Below are 24,128 nucleotides of genomic sequence, written 5' to 3'. Positions count from 1 at the left end.
ATTTAAAAAAAATATATATATAAAGCTTTCATTCAGTCATCAGTCGCTTTGTTGACTGTTCTTCAGTTCATTCACAAACCAAAATGGGTCTTTCACCACCAGCATTGGACACACATTGCAACCTGCTGTTACTCCCAAACTGATGCAAATGCATTTTAACAGACAGAGACAGCTAACAGTTAGGTTACTGGCCTTGGCAACAGCAGCTGAGGAAACAGCAGAAAATAGTTTCCACACAACAAGCCCCAGATTTTCAGTCACATCACATTATCCTCCTCCCAGCTGTCCTGGAATCATTGATGGCCAACTTTATTTTGTAAGAACACTTGAAGTCGAGAGATAGTTTAATGTTTTATTTTCTATTGAGTGATTTTTTTAAACAGTTTTTGTAAATCGGTAAAATAGGTCTATTATTTCATTTCTGAACAGATGTGTAAATATGCTTTGATATATGGTCAATAAATAAAGCTTCCTTTTTGTCATTTGCTCATTCACATTCACATTTAGACATTAAAAAAAAGACCAGAAATGAGTGCATGTAAATCCTAGTCTGGTCTATGAACAGGTCTACCACTGAGCCTCAGCTGTATTGTATCCAGTTTGAACTCATACGGTCTCTGCTTTATCATCTATATATTACAGCCCTCAACGTTCACGCCCATCGGCCACTAAATACCACACAGGCACAGCCATAAATAGTGAGACGTTTGCGCCCATCACGTGAACGACAGCATTTCTTTCCACTCCCTTCACGTCACGTTTCAGCGTGCAGCGGCGGCTGTGGATGTGGAGGCGGGGAGCGACTGTCCGTGGTGCTGATGGGAGGACTGATGCTCTCCGGCTCCGTGCAGCCGCTACTGCGCATGTTGCATGACAGGTACACGCAAGCCTCCATCTTGGGCATCCCGAGCTGAGGCGAAAGGGCAGCAGCCAAACACATTGATTCCAAAATAACAACAAACCGGGCACGGTAACAAAAATTTTAAAGAAGCAGTTTGCCGAGATGTAACTTTTTTCCCCCCGAAACCCATTCAACAAATTGTTTCAGTGGGCAGAGCGGAGAACAGAATGGAAAACACAGACAGCGACTGGTCTGGAAGGCTCTGATAACGAACACTTGCACAGTCAGCTTTACTGGGTCTAGTTTTCTGAGGAATTGGCAGGTGCCAGCGCCAAACGGTAAGTGGAAACGCGTGGCTTGTTTTGTGCTGAACGACTTCGGTGTTATTTGTTTGGATCGTGCGCTTGCGTGAAGTGAAATGGCATGATCGCGTTCATGTATCGGCGTCCTCTCTCTGCACACCCCCCCACCCCGTCATGGTGGTCGCTGTTCGCTGTGTTGTTTACTCTCCAGCCCCTCTGTTCCTCTCATGCTCAGGGTTTGGGTAAATTTCAGCCTCCGTTACTTGCAGTCCACTTTCCTCCTGTAACAAGCAGCCACAGGTTGTGAGTTCCCCTGTAGTCTTCGGTTGTTTTGTTGGTTGCATATGCAATCAAAGCAAGGTCTTTTCAGTGAAAGTTGAAATTAAGCGTTTTGGTAATGATGGCACAGGCCTTTCCAGGTAGGTTCAAGGATATTATGTTCAGATGATGACAGCGTGTAGTTAAGTGTGCTATACTATTTAAACAAAACAATGAGTATTAAACATGATTTACAACAAATGGCATAGCTTCATTGTATTACCACTGACATAATAGCTCATAAATAATGAGCACTTATTTAGTTATATATTCACACCCTTTTACATGAATTGTTTCTTCTAGAACAGCATGTTTACAAAGCAGAATCTATAAAAGCACAGCCTGAGGAAGTTGTGAGGGCACAGCAGAACATGTTTACTGACCTTGGACCTGTGAGGCAGATCATATACGACTGCTTGAGTCACTGTCAGCCATTGCATGACAAAGCCTGTGCAGCTTCAACTTTGCCAGTAGTAAAACACAGCGAGGCCAGTGTTCTACAGTGGTGGCACAGAGTTGACTCAGACAGTGCCAAGGTCAATTTAGAGACTCGCTCTCAGCTGAACCCACATTTCTCTGAACAGTTTAGCCCACGTCTGCATAATGTCCTGGTTGTCTCCTAAAATTTGTACAATTTTGAGTACACACACGAGGTGCAGACTGGTGTGAGCATCAACACAAGATCAACAAAATTAAACAAAAACAGCTGTCGTAGCCTGATTAAGGGTAAACTTTGGGTCGTAAATCATAGGATGTTGGAGAGAAGTTGTGCAACTCATGTAATGAACTCGACTTTTAATATTTTTTAAATGAAAAAAAACATTGAACTCAGTTGTTCATATTATCATATCACAACACGATACGTTTTTGCTGCCCAAAATTCTGTTTATTTTGAACACGTGTCTCCTTTTCCTTTTCTTGTGAAGTTTTGCCTCGTTAGGGTTCAAAAAGAGACGGGACATTGCTTACCTGTTAAGGCATGAGAGCCAAAGCGGTTAGGAAATGTAGCCACAATTTGCTTATTTTCAAGCCGCACAGTCAGACAATGAATGACAATATGAAGCGTTTGTATTATTTTGCTGTAAACTCAATCTGTTCAGTGGCATGCATGATAGTTATGGATCCATGCTGTGCTCTGTCATCCTGCTGGCTGGATTACACGGTCAGAGATGAGAGAATTGCTATAAGGAAGAGGGGGATATACTGTAGGAATTGTAGGTCCCACAAAAAATTGCTTCGAGAAGATGTGGTTGGTTGCCAAGTTAAACATTCCAGATCACTCCAGCTGCTTCCATTCCATATGTGTGGGTCAGTGCTGTTGATGCATGTTGGACATTTTCTCTCCCACAACGAGGAGCCAGCCATTCTCCCATTATGCAGGAATCCTCCAAGTTCATAAAACAATGTTGACTTAGTTTGGAGCGAGACCAAGGTGTTTGCGTGGAGACAAAAGGGGCTGAGTGGAGCACTGGAAACGATTTCCACTGGCGAAGATGACGATCAATCTGCAGGCGAGAAGCAGTCAGAGACTTGCTGGGCCAAGGCAGTGAGAAAGTGAGAGTGTGTCTCCGTCTAGACAATAAACTGCTTCAGTTAATATACACGCTTGCTGGCAGGGAAGGGTGGGGGTGGGGTGTTGGGGTGTCTCTCGATGTCCCTATGCAAAGAAAGGGCACTGCTTTTCTATCGGGGGAATGAATCCCACAGGTACTATGGCTGCTAGCTGATTAATGGCTCCTGAAGTGAGCAAAAATGCACGGCCTTTGCACAGAAGTATGCATTTGTGTAAGTATGGTTGTGTACTGTTAGAATCGGCTTTGGATTTTCTAACAAAGAGATTTATGGTAAACGCACTGGACCATATTATCTCTGACATTTAAGTATTTTTGGTGAATGAAAGGATTGAACTATAACACCACAGCTGGCATAGATCAAATGAAATAGTTTATAAAGATCACGATAAACTACTGTGGCTGTAAAAAAGAGAATCTAGACGCTGCTTGTCTGTGGGTGCTAGACTGAAGTAGAGCATATTTCAGGTAACATTTATTTCAGCCTTCGTGTAGAGGTCACATTCACCCGACGAGTCCTGAGTGACCATCGTTATTCAGGTGCATTACTCTGCTGATGGGATTTATGCTTGAACTTGCGCTACTTAATTTAACCATGTCAAATTGATTAATTTATATTCAGACATTTGCTGTATGTGACATGCATCCTGAGTAAATGAGGATGCATTATGGCAGGAGCACAAGGGGGGCAAAGTCACAGTGTTGAAGCGACAGATAAAACACTGCAAAGCTTTGTACTCCTGTACGAGTGTCTTCTGTCCTTGTGTGCTAAATGAATGCTGAGGTTTGCTGAATGTGTCGAGAAATCGCTTAACTTTGGGGTATTGAATTGCACGTCATCTCTATGTTGAAACTGTTTGTTTGTTCCCTCATAGGCTCAACTCACAGAAGAATGGGCATTAAGAAGCTCACCATCTTCCTTCTGGTGCTCTCTCTTTGTCTAGAGGGAGGATCTGCCAAAGAAAAGGGGACAAAGAAGGGAAAGAAAAAAGGAAAGCAGGTTTACTGTCCATCGTAAGTACAGAAGAAACAACACCGCAGGCTGATGTCTGGTGCAAAGGACAACATAATGTGGATTCTATGAAAACTTGATAATGCCATGAGTGGATTTGTCGTTACGGTTTTTAGGTGGCTATCTGCTCAAAAGAATGTGCAACTAATTCATTTCTTTAAAAATAAATCTATATTTATTACCTGGACTCACAGTCCACAGTCCCTTCGCTTCACATGTTGCGTTTTGGATTTTGTCATTCACAATACTGTTTTCACAACAGTAGGTGATCTGCTTGTTCTTAATTGCTTAGCTCATTGAAAAAGTCGAACCAAACACGGTCCCAAATGACATCTGTATCGCTCTGTATCGCTCGGACATGAAAAAAAAAAAACACACTGGCCTATCACAAAATCTTGGATTGGCTTTGTTCTCTCAGACAGATAAAAAAGTAAACATAAAAAATGTTAAAATGAATCATCATACATGTTTTGGTGGCTGGTGCACATACCTGAGTGGCCCACTGAAGTAACAGAAGGTACTTGGAAATAGAATTAAGAGGATAATAAATATCACAGTCGTTACAATTCACCCTGAAAAGTAGATAGCAGACCCTTAAAGATTGATCACAATCTAAAAACTGTCAAATACCCCCCCCCCCCCAAAGCAGATATGAAAGGAGAGATATGAGGCTGTAACCCAGGCGGTTAGGAACAATGGACGTTCTGGAAATCATCCCCAAATCCATCAAAAGCATGTGGTGGTAAAAGCAAAACTGAAGTCTTGCATTGACACGTGTTTGAAAAAAAAGTCTGAGCTTCTTGTACAAGGCTGATGTTACCTTGACCATTGCTTATTTACCCTTGTCCAGCTGTGTTCAGCTGTCTGGTAACGTGCAGCTGTGTAAGGAAGTTTGAAATAAGTTCTGTATATGTTTCATAAGTGAATGAACACCAGCATGTCCTCACATGGTTTTGGACTATCCATTGTCTCTGTGCAGAGGCACGCTTCACTCTCTTTGTCCTTAAATGGTAACAAATGGCTCGACAATGAAACTTCCTGAAACGAGGGAGAATGCGTTTGATGTAGACCCAGTATTGGCAAGTCTAAGCTGAATGACATATTTCGTGTTTCATGCTACGGATGCCTTTGTGGATCAAGGGAACCACTTGGTTGCAGTTTAGCTGTTGTGTTTGAGGTTGTCAGAAGGGTCTGTTAAAATAGAAAAAAAGAGGTTTAGTGGATGGGAATTATGTGTTTCACTTTGATCAGAGAAACCACAGACCGTATACACACGGTGGAGCACTTGAACTCATCCTCAGTGCATGATAAGGTTTACATAATGATATGTAAAGTGCTTTGAGAAGGGGAAATTCTTTGGCAGGAGAATTCATTGCCACCCACAAGGAGGCTTACTTTTTCTCCTTTCTCTCCTGCCAGATCCTGTTCTCCCCTTTCCCTCTTTGTCCCATTGTTTTTTGGCTTCATCAGCCGACCTCAAAAAACAAATGATGTTCGTCTGAATGTCTTTGAAAGTCACCACTTAATGTTATGGTGGTAATTTTCAGTAGACAGATGTTTTTTGCTGTTTTGTAGGATGCTTCAAAATGGAAAAAAATATCACTTTAAGTTTAATTAAAAAGTGAATTTACACAGCATAAATATTTACTGTTATTGTGACAAATAATTCTTGAAATAATGGTGTTAGTGGATTGTATCATACATTTGACTGTATCTTCAGCTTTCCTGAGGCAATCTGTCTTCAGCTGTACTGTGTGTAGCGCTAAGTATCATGCATGTTAGCGTGATAAACACACTAGGATGGTAAACACAGTAAATACCTTCTAAACATCAGCATGTTGGCTTTGTCACTGTGAGCGTGTTAGCATACTGACGCTCAAAGCACGGTTACACCTTACGAGCATGGCACATACCTTCTTACTGTAGTTTTGTGAGAAATATGATGCTTAAGAACATTTGCACAATTTTTTGTTAAAAGGTGTTTCATAATTGTAAAAATATCCCTTAGCTGCTTAAGGAATGTGTCAGCTTATTTTAAATGCAAAGCTAATCACTAAGTGATAGCACACTCAGGTGATATTTTATTTTAAAAGTATACAGTGTAGAAGTGGGTGCATCTGCCAGGAATTTGACCTGCTAATGTAATCATGCCCACAGTTCCCTCTCTGTCTTTTTATTTGCAGACAGCTGTCATCTGAGGATTTGGCCAGAGTCCCTGCAAATTCAACCAGTAACATCTTGAACAGGTTACTGATCAGCTATGATCCCAGAATAAGGCCCAACTTCAAAGGCAAGTCTCTGTTCCACTTCATCTGTCTTTGTCCTTTTGAATCTACATTTTTGCTTCAGTGTATTTGTTACCGATTGTGTGTATTATGGTTTTCTTTCTGGTCAAGCTCTACTGTTATTTCTGCCTCTAAAATTTGCCACAGTATTTTTTTTAATGTCCACTTTCAATCCGTCTTTGTAGTGTTTACAGTGTAGGGCAAATGTCCCGCAGTAGGGAGTACGGGACTTCAGTCTCACAGAAACAGCTGTAAAAATAACAAAGAAGTGACTGGCGACCTCTGCGGCTGACTGATGGTCTTACCAGTCTTCAGGTAGATCCTCAGTTAGTTTCCATCCTCTGGCCCTTGGCAGCGGGATGTGTATTCAGGGCTCAGTGTTTGATGTGTTGTGAGCAGAATAAACCCCCTCTCTCCGACTGGCTGCGACTAGTCCAAACATCTGCTCTTGATTTCAGGGTGGGCTGAAAGCTCCCCATCTATTAACATCCGTGTCATAAACTCCCAAATTACATCCTAAACTGCGCCTTGTGCATGACTTTGCCCAGGCTTATAAAATGGTGAGCTGCTTTTATAGACCATATTGGGAATTTTAGGCCGACAACAGAAGTGTTTCTTGAATACTGATTAGTTTCCTTGGTTGTGTTGGAAGATGTGAGCTTTATGCCACCTCCATAGCATGTGCATTAATTTTGTGACAGACTTTGCCCTGTGCAACTTCTGAGCCTCCAATAAACTCCATAGAGGAAATCATTTATTCAAAGCAGGGTGAGCAGTCTGCATTCATCAAGGATTTTATTAGTTTTGCAAAAGGCAGAAAGGAGAGAGATTCCATGTTTACAGCTTAGCAGAGGGGATGAGAGCATTTTTATTACTCTGCACTGTTGATAAAGTCTTTCACAAATCATGGTAAGTAACACAGTTTAATCACAGGGTACAATATGTAAAAATAAAGACTTTGAAGGTTTTACAAAGCATATTGATACTCACTTACTGTCGTCTGTAAGCACACAGGTACCTCAGTGTTGTTGCAAAGCAGCTGTAAAACACAACAGACTCAACTACTACTACAACCTCTTCTTTCTTTCCTCTTCCTCAATCCAGGAATTCCTGTGGAAGACAGAGTGAACATTTTCATTAACAGTTTTGGCTCCATCCAAGAAACGACCATGGTAAGAATTCCCTTCGGTCCCACATCATCCTCACAGTATTGATAATCAATACTCGTACTAATCAGAAGCCGTGGATCAGAGCAGAAAACTGCTTTGCTTGAAAGTTTTAGGAGAAATGCATAAGCATGTGTTCTTGATGCTAAATGACCATTTAGCAGTGAATCATTATGAAGACTGGGGTTTTCATGCCTCATTTATCTGATGGCTTAATTGCTGATAAAAGAATGTTGTCTGAATGCTATTGAACAGATTAAATTCAAGGACGGTGCTGGGTTGACTCTTGATCCCAATAGGGGAACAACAAGGGAACATTCTTCAAGGTTTCTAATAAGGCCAGCCTACTGGTGCATTTAATTTAAAGCTTCTGGGAGGAGCCAGTTAACATTAAGTGTGTCTCTCTCTCTCTAAATATATTAAATCGTGTGACGAGGGAATTGAAATGAATGCAGTGCAGAGCGACAGGGTCCACAGCTTGACTCGATTCTATCTCCTGAACTCCTCTTTGCAGTGCAGTTTTAGTTGTAAAACAAGATCTCAACATGTTGATTCCCACAAATCATGCAGGCGCTCAGTGGACCTGAAAGTAAAAGCCAGATCATCAAGCCAAATCTGATAAAACATCATTTTGTCTGACAAAAATAGCTGAACTAACATCTGAAATGAAGCCAAAAATCTGCTGTTTGTAAAAGCTGTCAGTCTGCTGTCAAACACTGTGATGCTAACAAATTCCATGTCATTCACGATGTGAATATGCTGGCACTGTTTGGTCAAGGAAAACATTTTTGACAAGTTTAGCAGGCAAACATGTGCCTTTTTGCTTCCAAACCTGCCATGAATAATATTGTATGAATAATGCAGTTTTAGCAGGAGATGTTTGACTTTTGTTCCCAGAATCCCGTTGCAGGTCTGGACACTGTCTCAGTGATAAATGTTGTCATACTCCATCTCATGAGGAGTGACACTCTGAACAAAGACTCAGATCCTCTATCATGGAACTGGAGCTGCATGAATATCTACTGGAAATATTTCTTTTGGCTGCAGATCAGTAGAGTGTGTTCACTTATAAAATCTTCCAGTGGAGACAAGCTTCACACCAGCACCAGTTACAACCCAGCTGGAGTCATACATGTTGAAAGAAAATCCTTAAAAGTGAACAAGTGAAAGGATGTTGGAAGATAGATACGATAAGAATAAGGCGAAAGGAAAATGAGATAGAGGCTTGGGCAGTAAACATAAAGAAATCGGGCAGTGAAAAAGAGAAAGAGAGAAGGAAGAGAAAACCAGAGACAAGGACGAGGAACGACAGAGGAGGGCGAAGAAGACAGAAGAAGGGTGAGGAAATGAGGTACAGTAGAAGGGATAAAGCAAAAAATAAGTGAAGAGAACATGAGAGGGATGAAGTGGAAGAAAGAGCCAGGAGACGGAAGGAGAAAGAACACGTAAGAGCCAAGACGGAGACAGAAAAAGGGAGATGAAAGACTCCCAAATGGGAGCTTCTGTCTTCCTCCTGGATGCCCAACGAAAGACAGAAAGACAATAAAAGTGAGGAATGTTCAAAATGAATCTGGGAGGAGACAGAAGAGACAGCAGGTCACCTCTCCCCCTCAATTTATCACTTCGTGTGGTATTTGATCTCAGGAAACTCTCTCGTCATTTACACCTCCCTCAGCTAAACAGCACCCCACATCTGCTGTAGTTAACACATCTATTTTTACTTTATGATCATCTTCATCAGGAGGGGATGACTGATTTGATGTTACGAGAGGAAATAAAATGTGCTTTTTTTTTCTTTTCAACATCCTCTCAGGTGGAGTTTTCCTGCGAGTGATTGCATTAAATTTCTCTGGAATCAAATGCACTGTGCCAGCATCCTGGCAGCTTGATAGTGAGCGAGAGGGAAGATTTATTGCCTTGTCTGGTTTAAAGAAAGGTGAATGTGTGGGAATTGGCCTGAGAAGAGCAAGCAGCTCCTATGTGTGCTGTCGCTTGAGGACTGGTTAGACAGGGGAGTGCAAAATTAGGCTGTTTAGAAATGACAGCTGGCTTTCCAGAATGAGATATCAACAGTTTGACCACTGCTTTCCCTCCTAAAAGTGTGTACTGGCAGGAAAATAAAGCACATTCTGGACTACTGCTGATTTTATAACCTATCCCAAGATGGTTTTGTCTGAGGTTTTGAAATAGGGCATGGAACAATTTATAGAATATAGGATGAAAACCTTCATGTGTTTTTTTTTTTTTTGTATCCTCATAAACATTTTTGCATCAGTGTGTACCACAACAAATTATACAAATCAATCATACTTTGTTTATTGTTTTATTATCTGCATTTTTGTCAGGAAAATGATCTCTGTGTTTATTCTGGATGTATACAATATGATATTTAGTTTTACATGAGAGTTCTGTACTCAATCTTTGCACTGTGTCGAGTCTAACTTATTATAGAATACACTGAAATGTGTACGTATGTGGATATGAGCATCAGATCTCCCCCGTCATCAGAGATTCAATCCATTCCTAATAGGATGCAATGGAGGAAGTTTGTTGTGTCTCACAGGGGCTGAAGAAGATTAATTAAGGAAGAGGATCACTGAATTTGAAGAAAAGGTTTTGATGATTTCTGTCATATTGGCTGAACCTGTCGAACCTGTCTAACCTGGAAGTGCAGATTAGGTGACCCAAACTCATCCATGACAGAACAGTTCCAACTGAATACTGACTACCAATAATTTGAACCATTAGGTTTACTGTTATTTTCAAAGATCACCAACTGCCAAATTAATATCACATTTTCATTCACCTGAGATAGCTGTTGGTTCTGTAACACAAATCTGCACCATTTAGTAATCTGAAAACTCTGGACAGGCTTTTAGCGGATTAAACTGTACATGATATACTGTGTCAAAAAAAGAACAATGAATATGATATAAAGTGTGAACAGTGAAGGGATGGAAGGTGGAAGTCACTTTCGTACCCAGGAGCACACACACACACACACACCCCCATGCAGACGCATACAGCTGGTATTTTGGCACCTTTATTTGACATGTCGTCCATCTTCACACTCAGCATTAATAGTCTTTCCTAACACCTGGTCCCAGAACAGCTAGAGGCACACCATCAAAGCAGACACACACACACACACACAAACATCCCTCACTGAGTGTCATTTTCCCAACAGGAACAATAAGGACATTTCACTAATAAGCTCTCTAATGAGGTATTCGCTGTATCACGTTTTTTGAGTTTTCAGTGCGCTGACTGATTTCAAAGCAGCTGTGAAATGTCACTCGATGTATTGAAATGGTCAGTTGAAGTTGCTGAAATGTATGCTGTGAGAAAATGCTGCTCCAGCTAGTTAAATAAATACTTGAATGTAACCTGTCAATAAGGAGGAAGCTCTGTATGGCCTAAAAAGGTATTGTTGCGTTCAAAAGCAGTGTAGGAAAGGTGATAGCTAGCAGGAAAATGTCCACTTTTGTACTTCTACTTTTCCTTTACTTTCACTTTAGTTTTCATTAGCATCAGAGAAGCATCAATAATGCATTTCAGAGGGGTAAAAGTGCTTTTATTGCCTTATTTAGATTTTTTGATTTTTTTTTGATGTTTTGTAAAAGGAAGCTTGATCAGAACCCAGCGGACATTGAATGTCCAATTTGCTGTCCATCTGGATCTCTTTCCCATCCAAAGCTTCTTGGAAAATAGAAATAAAAATAAGCATTAATCAAATCCCATTCAGAGATTTTCCCTCTTGGTCATTAATTCCTTTGAAAACACCCAACTTTTGTCCGGTAATACTAACGTGATACAGACATAAACCATGTTTGTGCTTCTCTGTCTGCGCTCCAACCAGGATTACAGAGTCAACATCTTCCTGCGGCAGCGCTGGAACGACCCCAGGTTGAAGCTACCGCAGGACTTCAAGTCTGATTCTCTCACTGTTGATCCCAAGATGTTCAAATGTCTCTGGAAACCCGACCTGTTCTTTGCTAACGAGAAGAGCGCCAACTTTCACGACGTCACCCAGGAGAACATCCTGCTCTTCATTTTCCGTAATGGAGATGTCCTCATCAGCATGAGGTGATGCATTTTATTCACTTTTGGATGAAGTGACTGAGAAATTGCAGCTAATACTAAATGTACACGTCATCCAAAGATGAAACCAGTCCTTTTTCCAGCTTTATAATGTTTAAATATCACAATAAATTAAAAGCCTAATTAAATATGTTGAAGCAGTTAAGTAACTGTCACACTGAAAAGTCACATCACTTCCTCCACACTCTGCATGAAGTGCATAACAAAATAAACTGCAAGAAATCTGCATTTTAGATTTCCTAAGTTTTCTTTTTTCTATCTGCCTCAAGAATGATTAAAGCTGCAGATTGCAAGAGTAAAATCTCAAAAGATAATAAAACTGTTGATATGCAGAGCATTTGGTGGAAAAACATTTGCTCTTCAAGGGCCCATCAGTACGTTTTTGGGGGCTAAAGCTATGCTCTGCTGGATTTCAGTTGTCCTTACAAGCAAATCCTTGTGAATTTGCTTGTAATTTTGAGTGTAACATATTTTGTTTCTCCGTCCTCTTCCAGATTGTCCATCACCCTTTCTTGTCCGCTGGATCTGACGTTATTCCCTATGGACACACAGAGGTGTAAAATGCAACTCGAAAGCTGTGAGTTTTTCTGAAATAGTTTCACCTTCAACCACCTCATCGGTTCCAGCTCAAATTAAAGTGATTTTGTTGTTTGTTTGCTGTGGCAGACATAAGGATCTGTTCTGTAAATCACTGTGTGTGTGTGTACGTAGTTTTGCATTAATTCAACAGAATACCATGAGATATCTGTTTACATAGATGGGGACCTTATTTTGATACAAATATTTCATAAAGCAGGAATATCAGAGAGCCAGACAGCAGCCTGCTACACAGAACCAGACACGCAGAGAAGAAACAACATTTTCTCTTATTTCCCTTAAGACCTCATTCCTTTTAATAATACTAAACAATTAACAGTGTGTTTACTAAACAGGTTGACTTCTTTTGACTACAAAAGGGCAGTTGGACACATCTGCTCAGTGGTATTTAGGAGATAGAGTATTTATGAGCTGGAAATATATTTGTTGTTTTCCTAAAACATTTGTGTTGTGGTAAATGAGCTTTTTGCTTTTTTGTGTTTAGAAGCCAGTTTCAGTGGTGAACTCTTAGAGAAGTGGAATAAATCATCATATTTTAAGGTTGTTATGAAGGTCTCTCAGCTAATTGAGCTCGACTGCGGTTGCAGCGTCTTGTTTATGAGCAGTTCAGATGTGGATAAGCAAAATAACTTGAAGCCATTTTCCTCCAGTGCCAAACCTGACAGCTGAGACTCTGCCAGTCTGTGTGCATTTATCTTATATTTCTGCACTTTGATTGTGTGTTTCTGTTTGTGAGTGTCCTTAACATGCAGGTACATATTGTGTATATACAGTACTGTATATGCATACTTAAGGACACACCATTGACATGGTGGAAAACGTGTCTCCACTTCCTCTCCCTATACAAAAATGAGGCCAACGTATCCCAAATATGAGCACTGCCATCTTGTTTTGATGATATCATTAGGAGCCAGAGCCTGTGCAGTAGTCACAGTACCTGTACACCTGCCTGATCCAATCAGGAGCAGCGCTCAGCTGTCTGTTGTGACATTTCACCCCTTTTTCTAACATCAAATAACCAATTAAAACCCAACTTAAAAAATGAAATTAAAAATGAACAGTTGATCATACATGAGTGTGATAAGAGCTGCCAAACATGACAGAAGCCATCTTTGGGAAAAATTTATTTGTCGTGTACTTTGAGTTTTTAGCTCATGTCCATTCTGCTAACATGAAGGGCAAGGGGTTTGTTGGACTGGGGACCGTTCTGCCAGTGACCAGAGGGTGATCGAGATGTTCGGGCTTTATATTTCAGGAGCTCTCATGTCATCCATCTTTATATACACTCAATGGACACACTGATATGAACTGTATATAAAGTTTTCTTGCATTTGTATGTTGGAGTGTGTCACTCTTTGTGTGCCGTTGTACCTCTTTCATCCAGTTGGCTACACCACAGACGACCTGCAGTTCATGTGGCAGACAGGAGACCCGGTGCAAATGGACGCCATTGCTCTGCCACAGTTTGATATCAGACAAGAAGATATTGATTATGGGAACTGCACCAAATATTATGCAGGCACAGGTACTGTCCAACTCTCCTTGTCATCTTTTTTGACAGAAGCATTTTTGAAATAGCAAGTTGCGGTGCTTATTGGTGTCCAACTGACTTGATAATAAGGTTGATACTCACCAAAATGTATTGTTATCTTTAAGTGACTGACATTCATTTCTTTCCACATAAAACATTTGCAAAGCCATAATCTGTTGGTGCATTGTTATGTATCATGGTTAGCACCACAGTTTTCAGTAAAATTGCCACATATATCCACCTGTCCATTTCAATCATTTTGTTACTTCTCTAGTGTGTATTATTTCTGGACTGTCAGGAAACACAGATCACTCTTTGCCTGTAAAATCTGACTTGGATTGTTAAACTTAACGTTTGTGCATAGTTGCACAGATATTTCCAAGATGTTTTGGTTGGAAGTAGGGAGGAAGAGCTCTAACATGCTCGAACTAATGTAGGACAATTTCACGCTGATCTTTACCCAGGAAGTTTGCATGGTTTAAAGGGATAGTCTTATAATAAAATAGAAGAAAAACTACAGAAAAGTACACCTGGTGCTGTGCCACAGACCAATGTGAGTAGGAAACGACATTTGCAGCAAAATGGAAAATCTATCAGCCAACAGAGCTGGTATGACCTGAGTGCTCTCACACTTGGGAGGTGCATTGCTGGAAATGAGTCAGCCTTTTCACAGGTCGCCATGGCAACATGGTCAGACACAAAGATCACCTCTGTGTTCAACTGGTTTGCGCCTGCTCTGCGACACAGGCAGCCCTTATATGCTGTATAAAGCTCACACAGAGATCCCCAGGCTAGTTAAATATTACTTCAGCCCATCCACTCTACCATCCCATTGGACCTACCGACCAGAAACACAACACGGCTGCAGGAGGTCCGATGTGTACTGATGCTTATCCCTCATGCTGGTTTAACCCAAACTAAAGAAGACCACATTTGCGGTAGAGGTAGATTTGTTCAATTGATCATTTATGAATGGAAATAAATGCAGCCCTGTAATAACTAATAATCTCCTGAAAACAGGAACATGTTTCTATCCACTGAAATAGAAACTCTGGCAGAGGAAAGGTTTATATCTCCAATATAGTATTCCTGCTAGCAATGGGAAGCAGTGCTATTCTGCCCCAAAGAGCACAACCCAGGGAGTGCTTGAACAGGTCTTAGTTTTAACAAAGCTAGCTGAAGTGATATTAAAGTCCCGAGGCCCAATGTCTTTTTTCTTCTCTAGTGCTTTCTCTGTCACTAATTGTGTACACGACTGTGCTTTGCTTTGTACTTGCACCAACGGACACAAATCACATGTTCGTTTGTAAGTTTAAGAGGCCATGTCTAAGATTTCTCTCACCTGCTCTGTTTCAACCCAGGGGTTTGATCCTCCTAAGTTCACATTTCTGAACTGAATAAGAATGGGGCAACATATTTAAACTGACAAAGATGGTCGTATGCTGTGTTCATGTCTTATAATTGCAGTTACAAGCAGCAGAGTCTTCCTGATCTTGAGTCAGGGATGATACCTCCCGCTTGGTGAAAAGAACAGTAAAAGTCAATATGAACATTAATACATTGTATTCAGCTAATTTAAAGGGAGTTGAACTTTGTATGTTTGTATCTGGTTTCACTTCTTGCTCTCAATTCTGAATTGCAGCACAATTACCTTGTGTATAATGACAGTATCCCATATGCTTTATGCTAAACAGTGTGTCTGAAGTTAATAATTATATTTGACTTTTGTCTCCTTCCTCTCGTAGGGTACTACACTTGTGTAGAGGTTATCTTCACCCTAAGGCGACAGGTTGGCTTCTACATGATGGGTGTTTACGCCCCAACGCTGCTCATCGTAGTCCTCTCCTGGCTGTCCTTCTGGATCAACCCTGATGCAAGTGCCGCCAGGGTTCCTTTGGGTATGGATTATTTGATCAATTCCAGCGTCTTCCGTTGACATTAACCAATACACACGATCGGTGAATATTCCTTGTGCTGTTAATCAGATCAAAAACAGGGATGGATGAGAGTGCGATTGAGGTAATTAGGTAAGAGAAGCCATGGGGGAAGAGATTGTGTTCCATCTGTGTAGGATTTAGATGTTTTTAGGAGTCACTGACATTATGGTCCCACTCATCTCCATCATACATCATCAATCACTCTGACACCATGAAGGACTGTATCTATCAAGCATAGTGCCGTGACAAGCGGTTTTATATGTGATAAATCACTGCATGGCCGTAATTGACAGAGGGGACCCACTGCAGTGGTGCTGCAGGTAAGCAAGGGATTTAATGTGGTACGTCTCACATGCAGGTTTAAATAAGTGTGAACTTGTACATTTTTAAGTGCAACAACTGCAATTCTTGCTGGTTATTTTATGTAAAAATTATATGAGCTTTTAGTTATGGGTGAGACCAAGATTCATTTAATGGCCAATAGATTTGATTCTGAGGCACATCAAATGACCTGAACAGCTAAAATTTTACCCCACTGGATTCAGTTTTCTCACCAGCCAACTTTCAATGTTGAACTGTGATGTGATGCTTGTCTAGTCACATAGATATGTGCCAAAATGTAACATTTAGCAAATTTCTGTTACTCAAGCATAAAATATTTAGGGACATGGCTTAATTAATGGTAGGAAACAAGTACAAGCACTTCTGCTTCTGGTGACTCCTTAGGTTAATCAATGTGGGCAGCAAGGGATTGTCAGGAGAGAGCGAAAACCAGGAAAAACTCAGCTGGGCCAGTGAGGCACACCTGATCCCGATTAACCAAATTAATCAAGGGCTGTGCTGAGAAGCATGAAGAACAGCACTGTTTTTCCAATCGAGAGAAGCTCACAATATGTCCAGCCTGAAGACGGTCCAGCTATGTTACTCAACCTGGCCCTGAGGGGATGTAAAAATGGTTCAGTACTGTTAGCACCTAATTTGTTTTGTGTGCACCGAATAAACCACATTCGAGAAACAAATGAGCAATCTCCAGGGTCTCTCTTGCTTACCGTGCTGGTTGTTGGCACAGTCCTGATTTCACTGAGCCCTCAGTGAAACAGGCGGGTATGAGGTCATCACATAGTAAAACTATGAAGTGATGAGTTTCCTCACCTCATTCAAACATATTCTTCTCATCACTTCTTTTTTGTTCACCATTTTCCAATATTTCCATGTCTTACAAGCCATCAAACAATGTATTGGTTGCCATCAACTAAACAAATTATTACAGTTAAAGTAGATAGTATCAATATTTTTATGCACACATTGTGTCAAATGACAATGTGAAATCAATGTGACTACATGGTAGATTCAGACACAATACACACATTGTATTTTTTTGTGTGTGTGTGTGAGAGAGAGAAAAGAGAGACACAAAATTCATGTTCTAAAATCTTCCTACTACTGTTATAGGAGATAAAGATAAGATAGCCTTTACTAGTTCCGCACTGGGGAAATTCACATTGTTACAGAAGCACAAGTGCAGCAAAAATAAAGGTGCAGGTGGGTCCAGTAAAAAAGATATGTAAAGTAAAAAATCTGAGGATATTTACACCCTTTTTACACACTTGCTGTGCTTAGTTGCTGTTGCTGCTACTTTTACAGTTTATATACATTTTGTTGAGTATGTGCTTCTGTATGTACACGTCTGTAAAAGATTTATAAAAGAAAAAATTAATAAGTGGCCATGGTCTCTGTTTTTAACATTTGTCTGTGCTTTTTTCACACATGAATGTATTTCGCGTACATGCAGACTAACGCTGCACATGGTAGAACTGACGTAGAGTATTAACAGTTCAGGCAAAGCATGTGTTTCAGGGGAAAATGTCACTTTCACTTCTCACTTTTTCCTTCCTGTCCCATAATTCAACCAGTGTGTGATATGTCAGTGTCACCCACATACGGTATCACACAGGCACCTCTGGGTGTGCAGGCCTGCATGGATGAGATAATCCATTGTTATCCAACTCCTGTCGTCCACTGCCTCCTTTTCTCCATCCTCCCCCCAGTTGTTTATCACCACATTCATCCCATCATCACTCCGACTCCTGCAGGAAGCCTCCTCTGACTTCTCTCTAAATGGGATCAGTCCAGGTCAGTCAGCACTCAGGTGTGCGACTACTCTCCTTTATTGCTCTGTGCTGCGTGATTGTATGTCCACGTACATGTATGTATATGCATCCATGTGTCCATTGTACCACTGTACATTTTTGTGTGTTTCCGTGTTCACTGCATATTTTTTCTCACACAGTGGATGTAAGCAAATGTAACATTAAACATTTGTACTGTTACATGACAGAAGGTTTTTTTCTACAAAGGCAAGGCTTATTTTGTACATGAGTGTGCATTGGGGAAAAAGGTAAACAAAGCTATTTTTGTAAGGTCAGCTTTCGTGTTTTTCTCAGCTGATGGAGAATAGGTGGGCTTTTAAAGGTCAATACTTCACTTTAACAGTTTGTTCAAATGAGGAAGGAGCAGTTTGATTAGGAAACCTAAACCCTGCATGAGCTCTCAGTCGATGAGTGACCATAATGAGGCCTGGAGGCAAAACTGATCAGTCATCACATTGTATCTATTATCTCTCTAAAAATCATTAGGAAAGGGAGTAAAGCCCTTCATTTGTGATTATAATACTCTCCAAAGAGTTGTTGTAATTCCTACAGCTGTAGTCTGAAAGAGTGCTGCAGTGCAGCGGAATCTCCAACCTATAATCCTGTTAGCTATCAGAGATAACAAAAAAATTTGAATTACTATCATTAGAGGCTGTCTGGGCTCTCAGAGATGTCTTAATTTCCAGTAGCATTCATGTACTCAGAAGTCCTGTGTGGACGTGAGCATTTTATTACAGCTTTTGTGCACAATGGAAAATTCACTTGCTACGTATTTTGCACTTTGAAGAGGAAATGCATCAGTTTTTTCTCTCAGCAATAAGCGAACTAAGTGCATTTCCCTCAATGGAAACATTTTGGCTACAAAAAAAGAACTGCCTTATGTCAGTGTCGTATGTTACACTCTGTCACATGATTAACCAGAGCTCGAGGTTGACCCTCAGTACCTTTTTGGCTGAAGTGTTTCCATCACACTAAATGTCAAAACTGACACGTTCAAAGTTGTCATCAAATGCCTGGTTACACAAGAAGGGGAATCATAATTTTAGACACTACATTTTTTCTAGAAAAATAAAATGCATTCGAGAAAATTTGCTTTTTTGTTAAATGACTGAAATGATTTCTTGAATTTGAACTTCATACACAACAAAACTTTGTTTAGGTAACTAATACCAAGCACTACGGAAGTAGCTGTAGAGTAAAACAACTACAGAATGCAGGGTGAAGTTGCAGGAAGAGTAGAAGAGAGATATGTTAATCGTGGAAAGTTATAGATTTAGATTTTTTGCATCCTACTTCCTCTCACTGTGCTGACTGACCAGGTTACTTGTCACTTCGTTCTTTGCTTAGGCATCCTCTCGGTGCTGTCTCTGTCCTCTGAGTGCACCTCCTTGGCTTCAGAGCTGCCCAAAGTGTCCTACGTCAAGGCCATCGACATCTGGCTCATCGCTTGCCTGTTGTTCGGTTTCGCCTCGCTGGTGGAGTACGCCGTGGTTCAAGTGATGCTCAACAGCCCGAAGCGCATAGAGGCCGAAAAGGCCAAAATAGCATCCAAGGAGAAGGCTGCGGGAAAGAGCCCCGCTGCCAGGAACAACACGATCAACGGGACCGGAGGGACGCCGCTTCATGTCAGCACCTTGCATGTCAGTGGATCTGGTTTGATAACCTTATTTTGTGCATTTGTCAGCATTCAGTAAGAGTTACTGTCTTGACCCAGTCAAACGTCAACATCACAAACATACTACTGAAATCAGCCGAATTTACTCTTTCCAGCCATATTCCCAATATGCATTAAGGATAAAAGCCCAGTTGAGATCTTGAGATCAAAAGGCAAACTTTCATGAAATTATCCTCAAGGTAATAAGATAAAAGAAGACTTTTCTGTTTCATCCCACTTTGTCATCATCATCCCAGTTTTGTGCCTGCATTTATGGCAGTTATATGCAAAGAGCTGCAGCTAATGTGGCATGACTTGGTTCAACAAGCAAACAATGGGGCTCAGGTGTAGTCAACATACTGACTTCATGGCAATGTTATACTTTGTGTCTGCATCACTCAAAGTGCAGTCATGTTAACTCTGTTGTAATGGAAATCACTTAAAGGGAAAAAAGATACGGCACACGACAAGCCCATTTCTTTTGACACCAAGGAGGCATAGAAGGTCCCATTAAGATGGTTCTCGTAATCTTGAAACTCAGAGATTCTCTTTTATTCTTCCATTCACAAATTTTATTTTGTTGTTGAACATCTTTGGGTGATACGAAACCAATTCAAATGACATAAAAAAATCAGTGTGGGTCCAAAGGCTATATGTGTTTGTTTTTCACTGACCTTAAATGGGAAATCCAGCTGAGAATTCTGACTAGACTTCTGAACAGCGAGCATGTAATATGTTGTATGGGTCTTCCAGTTGTACACCTAATTGAAATGAATTTACCTCCAGGTCTACTTTTGTCTGGACTACATTTGGTTTGAGAGGATTATGTTATCCCATTGAGGTTTAATAGGTTTTCTTGTCAAAACCAAATCAAAATAATGAAGCTTTAATGAGCTTAATGACTTCAGTGAGTAAGCATCCATAGTCTGATTAGATCCTGTTCACCCTGCAGGCCTTCAGGGACATTGATGAAAGGGATTTTTTGGGATGACATTAAACTTGGGCGGCATGGTGGTGCAGTGGTTGGCACTGTTGCCTCATAGCGGTTCCAGGTTCGAATCCCGGTCTGCATGTTCTCCCTGTGCCTGCATGGGTTTTCTCCGGGTTCTCTGGCTTCCTCCGACAATACCTCTCGCTACTCTATATTGCCCCTAGGTGAGAGTGTGTGGTTGTCTGTCTTTTTGTGTTGGCCCTGCGATTGACTAGCGACCAGTCCAGGGTGTACCCCGCCACCCGCCCGTAGTCGCCTGGGATAGGCTCCAGCTCCCCCGCAACCCTGACGGATAAGCGGTATAGAAAATGGATGGATGGATGGACATTAAACTCCTTTTGCTGTTTCTTATAAGCACTGGTAGCATCCACGGGGAGCAAAGGGGCTGCGAGATGAGAAAACCATATTAGGTGACATTGTAGAGCACAAAGTACATCAAATTTTGGCTCCAGATATCTTTCTTCTCTTAAAATAACAGTAGTTTTGTTGTATCAGCATGAGTTCTGTCCAAGCTTCACAATCAAACGGTTTCTTAGCTTAGTCAAATGTGGGAGTGGGGTGCAGGTGCGAATACGGTGCAGGATGAAATAAACTTTGTTAGTACTTTGTTAGTGCCCTTAGTCAGAGTGCGCGGCATGCGGAGTGATCCCAGCCTGCTTGCCCAGTTTTATGCCACTGTGGTGTGGTTACACTGCTTCAGGGGCTGCCAGCAGCCGTTTGCAGACTCTTAGCCTAATATTATCTTTAGACAGACAAACGCATTTCGGAATGAAACACTGCAGAATTTGATAATCAGTTCTGTTTTTCCCACATGTTGCTCCCAGGTGGCAGAGACCCGCTGCAAGAAGGTGTGCACCTCTAAATCAGACCTGCGGACCAACGACTTCAGCATCGTGGGCTCGCTCCCGCGGGACTTTGAGCTGTCAAACTTTGACTGCTACGGGAAGCCGATTGAGACCGCCGCTGGTGCTGGCAAATCCCAGTCCAAGAACAACAAGAAACCTCCTCCCCCGAAACCAGTCATCCCGTCCGCTGCCAAAAGAATCGACTTGTACGCCCGCGCCCTCTTCCCTTTTTCCTTCCTATTCTTTAATGTGATTTACTGGTCCATATACTTGTGATTATCTTGAAATTGTATTATTAATCCTCAGCTGTACAAAATGATTGCTGAAAGGAAAATAAAATTATTATGTATTATTATTATTATTATTATTACATTTATCTACATATAAAAATATCCAAATACAATAATTTGTGTATTTAAAATGACTTAACTTTAATCCTTATTTACGGACAATAGATATTATAGCATCTTGTACTGAAATACTTTATTTATTGATAATGGTACTTGAGAGGCTAATACAGGATTGCAGATGTAATTGTTGTGATGAATGGTGTGTAAACAAATCCACAAAAAATGGTTGTGTAGCAAGTAAGCAGAAGATGAACAGATTTATAAAAGAGCATTTGTAAATAGCTGTTTAGTTTTCGCCGCTGCCAAGTGCGAGCCTCCTGCCAAGTTTCATAAGTCAGAGCATTTTATTTAAGCTTCAGTGCAAAGTGTAACATTGTAATTACCTTGCATGTTAGAGATGTGCATGTATATGAAGAAATATGTGTGTGTGTGTATATATATATATATATAGTTGCTTAAAAGAATATATATATATATATATATATATATATACACATATATATATTATTACATTTTATTATTCTTATGATTTGCTCTTGAAAAGATAAGTGGATATGTTAAGCACCATGTTTCTGTCCAGATGGCCATGTGACACTGCCACTCCTTCAACAAATGTAATGTTTGACCTCCCACCTCTAGTGTGTGTAAATGGGTCGCTAGTGAGCTGTGACCATGTGTTTGTGAAATTTACATGCAAAGTTTGAAAAAACAATGAACACTCAAGTGACTTTTCACCATTTGCTGTGATTAAAGATGAACACATATTTGAATTCTTAAAGGCTGTGTGTTTTGTTTTGTTTTTTTGTGTGTGACACTAATTAGTGAGAGTGTGTTTTTGTACTTTTCTAGGGATACTCAACCCTGCAGTTTTGTCACATATGTCTGTACATGTACCGATCTGTGTCATCTTCCCTTTGCTCTGCCGACATGTAGCCCACGCGTCACACAGCAACACATGTGCGTCTTCACCTCTCTAAACCAGCCATCTATTATTCATGCAAACCTGCCTTGAAGATGACCCCTGACTATCATCGCAAGACTTCATATGAATTCTGTCTCAGGTTTAATGAAGCAAGATGGATGCTGACCTTATGTCATGACAACAGAGTCACGTTAATGAAGATTCCTTATGTGAAGGAGAGCAAAATTGTCATTGCTGTGATTTTTTTTTTTCCTCTTTTTGGTTCACACAACATCAGAAAATGACTTTCTCTCTCTCCCTCTGTGGCTGCCATGGTTACAGACGTGGGAAAGAATTTCTGTCTGTCACCACAAACACCTGCTTGAGACACAGAATGGGAGTCAGACTGAAACTAGACCGCTAAAATGGCAGGTGAAACATGATTCATCCAGAGAGACATATGTTTTGAAAGGTGAACAAAAAAAAAAATAATTACATTTTCGTGAAGACTCATTGGAGCTCTGACTGAATCTGAAATGCTAATGGTTTTGCATCGCAGTGCCCTCCAATGGTCAGATCTGTATTTGTTTAATGTAATAAGGGGACAAAACGCTCTCCTGGGAGGGAAACGGATGCAGTGCCAGAGAGTGTGTGTGAATGTGATGATTTCCACTTCTTGCTGAGATAAAGATATGTGCACTGAAAAGGTTTCCCATTCTGGTACATAAACCAGACATTTTCAGACATTCTTATGTTAAATAATTAATGCCCCAATCCTTTAGAAGTTACAGTGTTTATACCAGTTAGCAGTCTGTTCATGTTTAGTGGATCACCAGTGATACAAGGAAACGATCCACCGCACCAGGACAGTAGATGTATCAAATTCAGCCCTTCTCACTGATGTGACTCCTGTGTATCTTTGTGTGTGTGTGTGTGTGTGTGTGTGTGTGTGTGTGTGTGTGTGTGTGTGTGTGTGTGTGTGCATGCTCCACTCCCACACCCCAGCACCCTGCTAGTAGCACAGTGCAGTAACCTATATCACACAGGGTGCTTTCTAATCCAACATGACCTCTCACCAGGCTGCCACCCAGGCCACCAAGAAAACCACCATGACAGTCAGGCAATGATTAGTGGAGGAACAGTGGGGGGAGGAGAGGTCACAGGGCTTACTGGAAGCTCATTTGCTGTAAACAAGGCTTTCACACATCAGTGTTGTGCTTTTACAGTCCTGTTCCTTAGAGATAAATACACACACACTAAAATGGGGTATTCATATCAAAGAAATAGCAAGTGTACTTTCATTCAGTTAATGTAATGTTATTGTCAGTATATTTAATATTGTCCATCAGTTTATCGCATTATAGAATTAAAGGCTTGTTTTAAAAGTACAGTGATTAATGCTAAGCTGCATCACAGCATCATCAGTCTGCGTATGACTGCATAGCTGGTTTGTTTCTGTCATATACATGTACATCACGGGGAGAACGTACATATTTTTTTGTTTCACCAACATAACAGGGTTTTTTCCAAATGCCATGGTGGATTTCAGGTCAGCCCTCCTGGGCATGGTGGCTGT

The 24,128-nt window shown here is 40.9% G+C and overlaps 1 protein-coding gene across 3 annotated transcripts; it reads left to right on the top strand.

Moving 5' to 3' along the window:
* The first annotated feature begins 704 nt into the window (after nucleotides 1-704).
* glrbb (glycine receptor, beta b) lies at nucleotides 705-22,407 on the top strand. 3 transcript variants are annotated; one of them, XM_046406999.1, is made up of 11 exons: nucleotides 705-877; nucleotides 1,049-1,179; nucleotides 3,908-4,046; nucleotides 6,228-6,334; nucleotides 7,434-7,501; nucleotides 11,355-11,581; nucleotides 12,091-12,173; nucleotides 13,578-13,718; nucleotides 15,470-15,622; nucleotides 17,575-17,794; nucleotides 19,159-19,290. In XM_046406999.1, the coding sequence occupies exons 1-10, from the start codon at nucleotides 819-821 to the stop codon at nucleotides 17,766-17,768; spliced, it is 1,302 nt and encodes a 433-aa protein (XP_046262955.1). In that variant the 5' UTR covers nucleotides 705-818; the 3' UTR covers nucleotides 17,769-17,794; nucleotides 19,159-19,290. The 3 variants fall into 3 exon arrangements, with proteins under 3 accessions (XP_046262955.1, XP_046262956.1, XP_046262954.1); XM_046407000.1 differs by having other exon boundaries at nucleotides 706-877; nucleotides 17,710-17,794; XM_046406998.1 differs by lacking the exon at nucleotides 17,575-17,794 and adding an exon at nucleotides 21,281-22,407 and having other exon boundaries at nucleotides 709-877; nucleotides 19,159-19,451.
* The last annotated feature ends 1,721 nt before the right edge of the window (nucleotides 22,408-24,128 follow it).

The sequence above is a fragment of the Scatophagus argus genome, chromosome 12 (assembly GCF_020382885.2).
Source record: "Scatophagus argus isolate fScaArg1 chromosome 12, fScaArg1.pri, whole genome shotgun sequence".
NCBI classification, from domain to species: Eukaryota; Metazoa; Chordata; class Actinopteri; family Scatophagidae; genus Scatophagus; species Scatophagus argus.
Note: the sequence above shows the minus strand (reverse complement) of the source record. Positions and strands in the feature narration are given on the sequence as shown.

Bases quoted from the DNA above. Each gene is read 5' to 3' on its own strand.
- glrbb (XM_046406998.1), top strand. From the start codon at position 819: ATGGGAGGACTGATGCTCTCCGGCTCCGTGCAGCCGCTACTGCGCATG. The intron at 878-1,048 runs GTACACGCAAGC...AAATTGTTTCAG, and splicing joins CTGCGCATGTTGCATGACAG to TGGGCAGAGCGGAGAACAGA. The intron at 15,623-19,158 runs GTATGGATTATT...TTCTTTGCTTAG, and splicing joins TGCCGCCAGGGTTCCTTTGG to GCATCCTCTCGGTGCTGTCT.